Genomic DNA, 13,412 nt, shown 5'->3' with positions numbered 1-13,412 from the left:
GGTGTTTAACACTTCTGTTACACCTCATTCGAAACTAGGTCAAATTACCGACATTAGACGTTTCTTTTTGCGCGAGTCTTCACACCCTTTAACAGCTGCATACAACAGAATATTATAAACTAATTTGGAGCTTCTTGCATTGTGTGCCCATTAATGATTTAATGATTCATTACCACTGACTTTGGTACAGACTTTGAGCATTTGAGTTTATCACTGGCGTATACCTACTTCATGGAACATGATAGGTACTTTTAGTACAATTAATTTCCACACTAAAATAAACAAATGGGTAATGTGTACCTTCTATACTTTGAAACTTCTTACAAATGTGATAAACCAGACATGTTAAATTATTCTGTATAGTCTTTTACCTGTATGTAATAATTATTATAAATATATATCAATAACTTAAATGTATTGTAGAAATGTTAAAGCTGTATATAGGTTGCACAGCTGAGCTAATTCACAGTATTTTCCTTCTCTTTTTTTCCTAGCTTTCTCTATCACTTCCGGGGATGTGTTTGCAAATGAAGCCGATGGAGAAGTTACATTTATTGTCACAGCGTCAAGTTCTGTTACTGACGGAGACATCAGTGAGTATACAGCCCTTCTTTTGCTTTCACCAGGAGACATTTTGAACATGATGACAAATGTTACATACAGAACATAATAGTAAAGAAATGTAGCAGGCCAACTATCAAAGGCATATCACCAAGATATTGCAAGATGATAAAATAACTAGATAGACAAATGGACAGACAGACAGATTAGGTTTTCATATGATGTACCTAATACCTTCATTTGAAGCTTTACATTGGACTGAAACAGTTTATGAAGTCCACATAAATGATGTCCCATGAGGCTGCACCTGAAGCAATGTCAAATTTTGAGGGAATAATCGTTCATCTTGTCTATAATTCAACTATGGCCAAAGGGGAAGATGAAGTATATGCTCTTTTGTTTTTAGTGGCAAAGCGTCCCTGCAAAAGTTTGTGTAAAAGGGGAGCTTTTATCAGTATAACAGTTCTAAGCTTAATGTTTTCATTGTTAGAAATCCCAAGATTTTCTCATATTTTTTTACAAGATCATCCCTCTATAGGCCCCTATCTAGATTGGTGTCACACTTCTACATGTACTTATTGAAAAATATAAAATAGGGAAAAGAGAAACTATACCTGTATAGGCTAAATAGCAAAGTTTTAAAAGTAACAAGTCTCTTGTGATAACTGGTATGTACAATGAATTTCATGTACACACACAAAAGCATATTTCTATTGTTTCCACCTCCAACATGGAAACGTTATTTGTTCTCTCCAGTTGAGCATACATCAAGTAAACTTTTACTCACTAGTTCAAGATGATTTGATATAGTTTGTGATTTTCCAGAACATTCAAATAGGTCACACTTGTTTTGCAGCTAGTATGCCAGAAAGAACAATTTTTCTGTGAGCTGTATACAAACACAGACAAAACTGCAAACTAGCTGTTATTTTCATGGAGGATTTATTCAGTGACTTCAAATCAGCATCTGCTTATGGGGAACAAACTGGCCACCACATGACAAATTTATATGAAAGCATAGATTGGCCATGAATAACTTCGGCTGCTGTCATTTCGTCTACTGTCACTGAAGGCATGGTATCATATATTAAGCAATGTGGCTTTGTAGAGCTCTTTTAATCTTGCCTGCATTCATTTTAATTTATTTTATTTGATTTAAATCACTAACACGGCACAATTTTGGCAAATTTATTGTAATTTTAAAGTAAAGATGAAGTGTACATGTTGTGTACTTGTAAATTAAAGATTAATGTGTTGTTTTATTTAGATATTGTATACTGTGGAAATCTACAACAGTCTGATTTCGATGGCCTTCTTCCAACAACCATGACATTTACGGGAAGTACATCTGTGACTTTCACTTTTACGATCACTGAAGATGGAATCGCTGAGGACACAGAGAGCTTCCACATTATCATAGACAGTGTACAGGATAACTCAGGAGGCCAGTCATTGTCAATTGGAACACCAAAGTTTGCAGTCTTAGAAGTCAGAGACAATGATGGCGGTAAAGTCTTAAGATTAACTTCTATTTACATTTACTTGCTTTCTTAATATTGGATTGTATATCCATTGAGTTCATATGTGATGACTATAGTCCAACGGCACGACATTTTTGAATACAATTTAACAGGAAATCATCACACAGTTACTTATTTGTGAGATAAAAGGATGAACTTGTAATGTAATTGTAAACTATATATTAACTGGTCGTTATTTTATTTGTTAGCTGTATAAACCCTGTTCAGTTTAATAAACCATTTGGTAGAATCTTTGCAGTTCATCTCTTTATTAAAATAATTCTTAATTGATAATTTGCATAAACTCTTCCGTCTATGAATACATCCTGCTATAGTTATTGACATTGAAGAATAATGTTTTGGTTTATGTAATGTTTTGAGCTGATGCTGTGAGCTATCAGCCTATGATCTGCACACAAAAATGAATTGGAAATGTGTCAATGAGATCAAACTAAAAATCAAAAGACTTTTGGTTTGGTATTGATTTAATGTTCATCTTTGGAGAACCTATGTAAGAGAGTCATTTACTATTGCCATGTAGTCAGTTGAGTGAGGGGTCTGTGGTGTGCTTTAGGATTATATCTTGGAAAGAGTGTAGGCAATTATGAGAAATTCATCCTGCAGTGATGAAACCTGTTTTGTTATGCATGATCAAGTGTTATGTCTTAGAACAGGTGGAAGTAGGGGCTAATAAGTCTTACAGATAAAGATAGTAAGTGAAAACAATAAGTTTGGCACTGTTTGTTTAAATTTATATTTAATAATATAAATTTATAGTTTGTCAGTTCTTTTCTTATCATCTACACCTTGTTGCTTCAGCTTTGATGCCCAAGGTTGAAGTTATTTCTCAGTGAGTAAAAATATCTGGAAGGCATATATATGTATTGTCAGACCACACATGAATAACTGACCATTTCCTCGTTTAAAATCATAGTTCACTGTTTTAAATGTTGACTGCAATTCCAAAAGCGATCATAATCCTTTACTATGAGAGGCCTTGAAAGTGATTTATTGAAAAGTCTGATTTTCCATTGCTGACACACATGATAAGCTGGAATATGTCACATGATACTTTAAACCCCTAAGTTACAATACTCTACTCCCTCTTTAAAAAGCAGTTATGTGAATGTACAGACAGTTTGTCAGAATGTAATTAACAAGGCTTTGTTAAACTTCCTGATATTTTCATTACAAATATTTTCCAAACCTTTGTGTTTTCTTTTCCTTTGCTGATTGTCCTTGAATGTGCATTGTTGCATGCAACATTTCAAAGAAGCACACTTTATGTATTGTACAGAATTGATCATAGGTGTGGTAAAAAATTCCATATCTTAGATCCAAATTACTCACTGTAACACTATGTTTCTTTGCCAACAATGGAGGTCACAAGTTTTCAGGTTTCTCTGACACAGACAGGCAAAGGTAAATGAATATAAACATTATATGCAGCCAGTTATGGCTAGTTATGATGACAAACAGAGGATAATACAGCTGTCTTCGGGTTTATAGCAATTATGCATATATTTAACAATTAATTTCTAAAATTGACTGCTTGTTTAAATTTTCCTAATATGGCAGGAACCAATGGGAGGGAATTGTCACTCTGGTAGCTGTTGTTCCATTATTGTTGTTCTATTTTGTCCTATATGAAAAGCAAGACCCCCAAGACACAGTTCTATAGAGATTCATTTGCATTTCATTTATTTCGGACTAAATAATGACTAATTTGATCAAAGCAAAATTATCGCATAGAATTAAATGTTAAAACTTATTTCCGCTTCTCATCAGCTGTGTTTATTAGTTTTATGGTGTAAATTGCTTTCAATATCAAAATATTCATTTTTTGTTTCATTTTCCAGAGGTTTCCTTCGTAGATGCTACATATTTTGCATCAGCTGCTTCAACATCTGTTGATATTTTTGTCCAAGCCAGTTATCCCGTCAACGCCGCTACTACCGTCAGTAAGTAATACATTCCTTAAGTCACAGGAATGTTGTCACTCACAGGAAATACTTTTGGAAAGGGAGGAATTATATGGCATCAAAAATGTGTTTGCTTTGAAGATCTGAATCCTTAAACATGGTTCTACTGTCATACATAAAGATAATAAGCTATTGTTGATGCTATTACCACCTATCCAGTTTAGACACCTCAGGTATCACCTACACAAATGCAGTCGTGGGAAGTAGAGTAGTTAGGGTGGTAAAGTGGTATTTATGAGGTCAAAGGTCACTCTCTGGACTCGGACTAGGGGTGCCTTGGAAATAAGTTGCATGACTTAGCACTCAGCCTTGCTTCAGATACACTGGATTCCACTACATCCCTGGTAGCTCTGCTCGAATATTGTCGACAAAGGTTATTTAGAAACAGATTAACTAAAATCCTGAACTGGTATTTTTGAGAAGATATTCAGATATAAAGTCTTTTTCCATGTAACTGTCAAGGTAAAAACATGGAAGACACTCAAAGTATGATCCTTTGCAGCATGCTTGTAATTTGAAATGTGCAGAAAGTCCTTTTTTCCTTCTTTGGTTCGTGGCAAAATCTGCTGAATAATTTGCTATAACATTATGGTACCACAGTGCCTGTAATTTGTCACGTTGTTATGAATGCTTTCTATTTATTTGCCTAACTGACCAATACCCCACCACTTCACCTAGAGCTATCCAATGTCTGGTATGTTAGTATACAATGTATGAAATTGCAGATGTAGGAATAAAAATGCAAGTTTATTTAAAGGAATCAAAACTCTTCAAACCACCATTGCAAGAAGATAGAGATAAAGTCTTTTGGACATGCAAGAGCCATTGGCCTTTTTTGCCAGGGAACATCAAACCTTGAGATGTTTTGTAAAGAATAAGGCTTACCAGATAAATTGGTGGAAGCTGTTGATTAAATTGATTGTAATAAAGTGGAACTCAATTTAGGGCCAATGCAAGTCGTTTCACAACCTCTTTTGCATATATTTTGACGACGGGACAGCCATTAACAATCTTTGCCCTGCATAGTGTAGCTGAATGTTTTATATACTAGTTTGAGAAAGAAATGCAATTGTAAGTCAAAAGAACAAAAGCTAACTTCTGTATGCAACAATAAATGGAATGATTTTGTACAACAAAGCCATCACTCACTCCATTGTCTAAATTATGCAGATGAGGAGCGTGTAGACAGATATCTAGAACAACGTTTAACACAACACTTGATTTGCTTTCCTTTTGATAATTTCAGCTCTGCAGGTAGTTGATTTAATGCTTGGTTCCTGTACGTTACCAACGGGTTTAACAGATGGAAATCCAGTGGTGTGCACCATATCAATGGGTTCTCAGTATGCCACTTGTACCGTCAGCTACAGCAGTGATGGATGTTTCGGACTTGACCTGATGTCAGCTGTTGGAGCTCCTGGTACCCAAGAAATAAGCACAACTAGTGCATCTACTACTGTCACCATCCCACCTGCAGCTGGATCAGGTATGAAAAGAAAAATATCAAATCTTATCACTCTCATGGTTGTTCCTGTAACACACACAACACACACACGCATACAAAAACCCTTAAAATTAACAGTCATTTTCTGTAGTTGTCAGGAGGTTTATTCCACTATCAGACACTAAAGAAATATCTTCAGATAGATTAAATCAATATGTTAGTCTCTATCAGTTCAGCTATAAAACCTGAATAATCTAGATTAGCTAATTTGCAAGAAAAACTCAAGCCAATATGACACTATTGAGCCACATGTGAGCTCCAATGTTTTTTGTTATCTATTAAATTGTTTGCTTCCTGTCATGGAGATGGGTTCTTGCAATGCTGAATCTAACATATTGAAACTCTTAACATGACCTTATGATGTCATTGGTTTTAGTGTCAACATTGTTAACATTCTACCTTGAAAATTGGAAGCAGAAAACAAAGAGAAAGTAAAGGTTTTCAGATCCTAATGGCAACTATGACATCACAGACTTACAAAATTACAGACATGATTTTAGGGAATTTCCTTAATAGAACAATATTTGTCTTAGCTGTTTTGGGGAGTTCTTCACGAAAATGTCTTTCATATAAGCCTACGATGATAGTTGGGATTGCTTTCCCCTTTAAATGTGGTCACTGCAGTGATGTTTACGCATTTTATCAACACCCCCTTACCATTCCTACCCTGAAATGCATTGTGAGAAGAGAACTTTTACACCATGAGCTTCTGTAGTATCAACATTATACTTCATTCCTGATGTTTTGTAAGTTATTTTTGTCACGTTTCTTTCACAACACAAGTAAGATCCTAGAAGCTAGGGCAAACAAAATTAGCAGAAGCACTGTAGCAAGGTGTCAAACTGTTTGTGTTACAGTAAGTTTGTTGATTCATAATGCAAGGCCGTGTTGTAAAGCTGTACTAGGCAGTTGCATGCTTCACAGTTGCTCCAAAGTAAGGATGTATGTCACTCTATTCATTACTCACACACATATTGTTTAGTATGTACACCCTGGTTAATGCTGAGTACTAGTACCCTTGCTGAGTACTAACACACTGATTATGTAGTATTTGCACCCTGATTGCTGAGTACTAGCACACAGGTCGTTGAGTACTAGAAACAGATTGTTGAGTACTAGCAACAGATTGTTGATCAATAACACTCAGGTTGTTGAGTACTAGCACACTGACTGTTGAGCACTAACACCCTGGTTCTTTTAGCACCCTGATTGTTGAGTAGTACTAGCACTCTGATTGTTGAGTAGAACTAGCATCCTGATTGTTGAGTAGTACTAGCACCCTGATTGTTAAGTACTAGCACTCTGATTGTTGAGTAGAACTAGCATCCTGATTGTTTAGTAGTACTAGCATCCTGATTGTTTAGTAGTACTAGCACCCTGATTGTTGAGTAGAACTAGCATCCTGATTGTTTAGTAGTACTAGCATCCTGATTGTTTAGTAGTACTAGCACCCTGATTGTTAAGTACTAGCACTCTGATTGTTGAGTAGAACTAGCATCCTGATTGTTGAGTAGTACTAGCATCCTGATTGTTTAGTAGTACTAGCACCCTGATTGTTAAGTACTAGCACTCTGATTGTTGAGTAGAACTAGCATCCTGATTGTTGAGTAGTACTAGCATCCTGATTGTTTAGTAGTACTAGCATCCTGATTGTTTAGTAGTACTAGCACCCTGATTGTTAAGTACTAGCACTCTGATTGTTGAGTAGAACTAGCATCCTGATTGTTGAGTAGTACTAGCACCCTGATTGTTAAGTACTAGCACTCTGATTGTTGAGTAGAACTAGCATCCTGATTGTTTAGTAGTACTAGCATCCTGATTGTTTAGTGGTACTAGCACCCTGATTGTTTAGTAGTACTAGCATCCTGATTGTTTAGTAGTACTAGCACTCTGATTGTTGAGTAGCACTAGCACCCTGATTGTTAAGTACTAGCACTCTGATTGTTGAGTAGTACCAGTACCCTAATTCTTGAGTAGTACTAGCACCCTAATTGTTTAGTAGTACTAGCACCCTGATTGTTGAGTAGTACCAGCACCCTAATTCTTGAGTAGTACTAGCACCCTAATTGTTTAGTAGTACTAGCACTGATTGTTTAGTAGCACTAGCACACTGACTGTTGAGTAGTACTAGCACTCTGATTGTTGAGTAGTACCAGCACCCTAATTCTTGAGTAGTACTAGCACCCTAATTGTTTAGTAGTACTAGCACTGACTGTTGAGTAGTACTAGCACTCTGATTGTTTAGTAGTTCTAGCACCCTGATTGTTTAGTAGTACTAGCACCCTGATTGTTTAGAAGAACTAGCACTCTGATTGTTGAGTAGTACTAGCACTCTGATTATTGAGTACTATGCCCCAGTTAAGCACCTGATTGTTGATTATTAGCACTGTGATTGTTAAGCAGTAGCTCTTTGCCGGTTGCCTACTGCTGCACATTGATTGTCAAGGGTAGAACCCTGATGTCATAGTGCGAACAGCCTATTTGTCTAGTTAGAGCATGCCTTATGTCATAGTGAGAGCAGCCTATTTGTCTGAGCATGCCTTATATTTGTCTAGTTGGAGCAGTAACCTTATGTCATAGAATGAACAGCCTATTTGTCTAGTTGGAGCAAGCCTTATGTCATAATTAGAGCAGCCTATTTGTCTACTTAGAGCATGAACCCGATGTTATAGAATGAACAGCCTATTTATATAGTTGGAGCATGCCTTATGTCATAGTGAGAGCAGCCTATTTGTCTAGTTGGAGCATGAACCTGATGTTATAGAATGAAAAGCCTATTTGTCTAGTTGGAGCATGTCTTATGTCATAGTGAGAGCAGCCTATTTGTCTAATTGGAGCATGCCTGATATTTGTCTACTTGGAGCATGAACCTGATGTTATAGAATGAACAGCATATTTATCTAGTTGGAGCAAGCCTTATGTCATAGTGAGAGCAGCCTATTTGTCTAATTGGAGCATGCCTGATATTTGTCTACTTGGAGCATGAACCTGATGTTATAGAATGAACAGCCTATTTGTCTAGTTGGAGTGTGCCTGGTGGACTATTGCAGGGCTGGATGATAGCTTGATGTTGATGCACACAGTGAAACTTATTTGTGCCAAATCTGTTGGCCACCCAAACATAATGGTTGTATCTACTCTTATTGTAAATGACAAAGTTCACTTTTATATATAAGCATCCATTCAATATTTTTAGTTGTAACTGCTAGGTTGCAAGCACTCACTATCAGTCATCATTTTATATTGCCAAAAGTTTTAACAGTTTTCTAAGAATGTTCTTTTAATTACAATTGTTATTTACTACCTTTATTTTTCTCCTTTTCCGTTTCAGAAATATCTTTTGCGCAGAGTTCTATCTTTGTTAATGAGGGAGTAGGCACTGTAGATGTCGTTGTTGTATTATCAACAGCAACAATTGCAGAAACAAATGTTGGTAAGTTGTGCATTAAATTCAGCTACAAATTGCATTGAAAGTCTAACAATGTGATTTTCATGATTTGTAAATCAATAAACTGAAACCAAGTTTATTCCTGGAAGACAAAATTTGACTAATTCTGTTTCTGTCGATGTCAGCTGCCATTATCGCTAGCATAAATGGAAAGAGATTGTCAAGCCACAAGTGCAATACAGTCTGTTAATACATGCACTTCATGTATACATAAATCACATTCTAACTGTGCTACAATATTCATATTTAATTCACATTGTATAGCAAAAAAAAGAAGAAAAAATAGTGAAATGAATTAAAAGGAAAAGTACAAAACATCCTAAAAGAAATGTTTAGCTGAAAAATGTATCTCTCAAAATATCAAAGAATTGTGCTGCATTCCCCCCCCCCCCCCATTTATCAATTATTATTTCCCATTGAGGATTAGGTGAGTAAGTTGCATATGGAGAGAAGTGTGACAAACGAGAGGAAACCCTTAGGGGTAAATAAAGAGTCCAGGGGAAGGGTTCGGGATGGCAAGGAGTACTTTACAGCTTTTGCAGTCAGTTGACAATCACTGGCACGCCTGTAGGATTGTGTTTAATGGGCTTTCTTCTGTGTACATTGTAATGGTTCCACCGCATATGATAGTATTATCTTTCATCTCGTCTAGCCATCACACTAGAAGCAGTAGCAGCAGGTGAGACAGCTGCCACAGAATTTGACGACTTCACCACTGACACCTTCGCTGTTGTACCCAATGGTGGAATGATGGGAACCGCCACGGTCACAATCATTGATGATTCCATATTTGAATGTTTAGAGAGCATTGTGTTAAGTTTGACAGCCCCAGGAGGAGAGACAATTTTGGAACCGATGACTACAACCATTCATATTATAGATGATGATACAGGTAATATTAAAGCATTGATGATGGCAATGATACCATTGATGATTAGCATTGTTCTGAACCCAGTATTCTCTGTCCAGGAAACAACATTTTAGCTTTATTCAAACTGCTCGCATCTGACGGAAACAGCTGTTGTTTTTGGAGGGAAATAAAACCAAAGTACACATGCACATCTATTCCTATGCATAGCGAGACATATTATAATTGAATGGATGTGGTTCAGTTGTAATTTTCTGTGCAACATTCATGTCCAGTCTTCATATATCGTGAAGAGCAGCAATTGATTTTTTGAATCGACACTGGGTTCAAATTGATTTACATACTGTAATGGGAAAGGGGTCGGAACAAGTAGGGCTTTGGCTGCCTTGGAAGTGACACAAGTTTTTTCCAAGAGGTTGCAAACATGTTTGAGATATTGCCTCACTTTTGTCAAAGTTTAACTAATTTGTTTTATTAGAATGTATAAAATAATAAACTGAAGAGATGAATACATGTTTGCTTATCTATATTCAGCCTTTGGAAGGTTTGAGTTTATATGATGATCATATGTTCCCCTAATCTTACGATGAATTGTCTCAAAGCTTCAGAAATTCATTCGATGAATCACTTCAAAAGCATATAAAGCACAACCACTTTATTATTCAAATTCATTAATAATGTTCACAGATGATGTTGATCATGTCAGATTTTATATTTGAAAAGAGAAAACATAACCCGCTATGATAACACACCTGTGTTTATTAACTAGGTAGGAGGTTAACGTTGCTTCACAGATTATTTTTCATCTTCTTTATGTGTGTTTTCATATTTATATAAATATATGTATATATATATTTTTTTACAGCTGTCAATATTGATGTGATGACCAGCATGAATGCAATGACTGTCAATGAGAATGTTGGCTGTTTCACTATTGGACTGGAAGCCAGTGCTGTTAGTGAATGTCCTTACATGGGCAGTGAGTATATATCTGACATTGTATAATTTGCATATCGTGTTGTGACAATTATTGGCCATTGTTTGAAGAAGGGTGAGAAGTATCGGATCAAAAATATGCAACAGCAGCAGTACATTCAGTGATTTGACGGGAAAGAAAAACTGCCAAAATAATTCATGAAACAACTCTGATGAGGTATTCAAGAAGGTTATATTGTTATGTCTTCAATTCTCTCTCTGTTGACCTCTTGTGATGTCTCTGCATGTTAATCATATCTCTGTGTGGTCTCAGTGATAATCCTAACTGTTGCAATTATGGTTGTGTGCGTGTATGGGACTGTGTGTTTGCAATGACTCACTTGTACACTATACTGTATCTCAAGAGGGCAATGTAACAAATCTTATATGTAGTGGGTGGATGCCAACATTTTGAGAACAAGGAGCCCATTGTTCTTTCATTTGATGTCAAAGGAGGTCTCAAGAAGAGTGTTTGTAAAAGTGAATAGATTTAAAAATGAAAATAATGTCATTAAAACCTCAAAGTAATTCCTGCAATTTGGTTAATTGAAACAGGCTACTCTGTCTGTGGTGGAACAGCAACCCCGAACCAGGACATCTATACTTCCGGTATTTATCAGCTACCTACTGCATCAACTTCGCAGCAGATTAAATTCTGCTTGAATGACGACTCTTTCCAGGAGGGACCAGAGACAGCCTACATAGCTATCACAGCTCCATCTCCTTATGGATCCACCCTTCAAAGACTAGCTGAAATCACCATTGCAGACAATGAAGCTAGTAAGTAAACTACAAAGTCATTTCCAACCTGTCGAAAATATACAAGTATCCTAAAACTATCCTAAATTGACAATGAGTTGTCTTACCTTTTCCAATAGTACAGTTGATCGTCCAAGAAAGGTGCTCAGGAAGCCACCCACATATTGTTTTAGTTGTAGGCAGCACTTGATGTGTACAACAGAAATGTGACTCTTGGACAGTATGAGCTTTGGGGCTCGGCAATACAACTTAAAATAGACAGAATATTCAAAGGATCCATGAAGCAGTTACCTGCAAGTAACAAGTAGATTCTGGATCACAAGCAAAGAATTTCTGCTAAACACACAGACACAACTATTACTTTTGTCTTCAATTAAAATCCTCTTATATCGAAAAGCTACCGGGTGAAGATTATCTTTATTGTAGGAAATGGAGTTTTAAGAATGGGAGAACTAATATATGGCTTACAAAAGGTGTATTGAATGAAGTTTTGTTTACCCTCATGTGCACCCTGTTGGGTCTTTTAAAGGAGGATTAAAAGAATATGGTTTGATATGAAACAAGACTACAAAAAAAAAAACCCACAGCACAACACAAAACAAAAACAAATGGCCAACAAAACAATAAGGTGGTGCAGATTTCAACTTTTAACAGTATAGCTTTCAATATTTCATTTTGCTTTTTGTTTTTTCCTCATTTTAAAGTTCTTTTCTTACATACCTTCATAAACTCCTGTATTCCTTTTGCTCATCACTTAATATAAACACAATAGGGTTGCAGACTTCAGAACATTTCTTCTTCTGACTTTCTTCCAGCTGGTGGCGACTTAGTTGGTATATCATTCACTGGTGGCCTTGCCACAGGAACAGTAGACGAAACTGGCACCACAACAGCTGAAATTGAAGTTGCTGTACTAACATCCTTTGTTGGATCTGTCAGTAAGTTCAATATGTTGTTGATGCTTTCTTCTCTTTAGCTTGGTTTATTTATTTATTCATTTTGGGGCGGTGAAGCGGTTATCGTGGGGTTACATGGGGTAGTGTCAAGGTTTTTGAATGAATTGTGTGTACGAATAATGGCTAGAAACAAAAGAAAACAAGATTGATTGTTAACACTTTGTATACTTCCCAATGACTGAAGAGTTAGCAAGACTGTAATTCATGTTTATTACACCTTATGACGGGTTGGAGTAAAGGAGGAACCCTACGGGCAAACAAAAGTATTTATCTTTCCTCAAAGGTTATCTTCTTCTTCACTAGTATTAATTTTCTTCTGTTTGATCCAAAGGTCTTTAGAATCTAGTGATGTCTAACATAATTATTAAAACTCTCCCCTTGATAGCTTCTAAAGTCAAAGAGGAAGACGATTTCAAAACAATGATTCAGATATAACATAATAATCTCAGAAACAATTCAACAGTAACTTTGAACCATGAGTGCTTTTAGTCAAACCTTGTAGCCTATAGCACAAAACTTTGCTTTATAGCTCTACACAGGGGAAAGTAACCTTACAAGCAGATGCATTGTGTTCATTGAGCACTAAAGACCACAGAAGTCTGTGCTACTACTTTTAGCATGGAAATCTGTACCTTGCGGTTGTTTGGATTATCTGAGTTTTACTGTACTTAAACACTAGTTCCTCAATTTCTGTGAATATGTTGAATGGAGCAGGACAAAACATGAGGCCTGTAAATTTTGCAAACTTTTAGCAGCCTTTTAGTTCTCTAAATATGAGGATGTACTTGTAATGAGCTCTAAACTAATGAAGTAGCACTTTCTTGAAATAATTTCACTGT

General features: G+C 36.2%; 1 protein-coding gene across 6 annotated transcripts in view; it reads left to right on the top strand.

Annotated features, from left to right (window-relative positions):
* LOC139967049 (uncharacterized) overlaps window positions 1-13,412 on the top strand; it is an 88,268-nt gene that overhangs the window by 13,353 nt on the left and 61,503 nt on the right. For all 6 annotated transcript variants that reach the window (XM_071970700.1, XM_071970703.1, XM_071970704.1 and 3 more), the window contains exons 2-10: window positions 495-593; window positions 1,829-2,068; window positions 3,941-4,042; window positions 5,310-5,549; window positions 8,899-9,000; window positions 9,668-9,907; window positions 10,749-10,862; window positions 11,414-11,638; window positions 12,433-12,555. In XM_071970700.1, coding sequence (XP_071826801.1) covers window positions 495-593; window positions 1,829-2,068; window positions 3,941-4,042; window positions 5,310-5,549; window positions 8,899-9,000; window positions 9,668-9,907; window positions 10,749-10,862; window positions 11,414-11,638; window positions 12,433-12,555 — 1,485 coding nt within the window. The remainder of the gene's footprint in view (window positions 1-494; window positions 594-1,828; window positions 2,069-3,940; window positions 4,043-5,309; window positions 5,550-8,898; window positions 9,001-9,667; window positions 9,908-10,748; window positions 10,863-11,413; window positions 11,639-12,432; window positions 12,556-13,412) is intronic.

This window comes from Apostichopus japonicus, chromosome 4 (genome assembly GCF_037975245.1).
Source record: "Apostichopus japonicus isolate 1M-3 chromosome 4, ASM3797524v1, whole genome shotgun sequence".
In the NCBI taxonomy this organism is placed as follows: domain Eukaryota; kingdom Metazoa; phylum Echinodermata; class Holothuroidea; order Aspidochirotida; family Stichopodidae; genus Apostichopus; species Apostichopus japonicus.
Note: the sequence above shows the minus strand (reverse complement) of the source record. Positions and strands in the feature narration are given on the sequence as shown.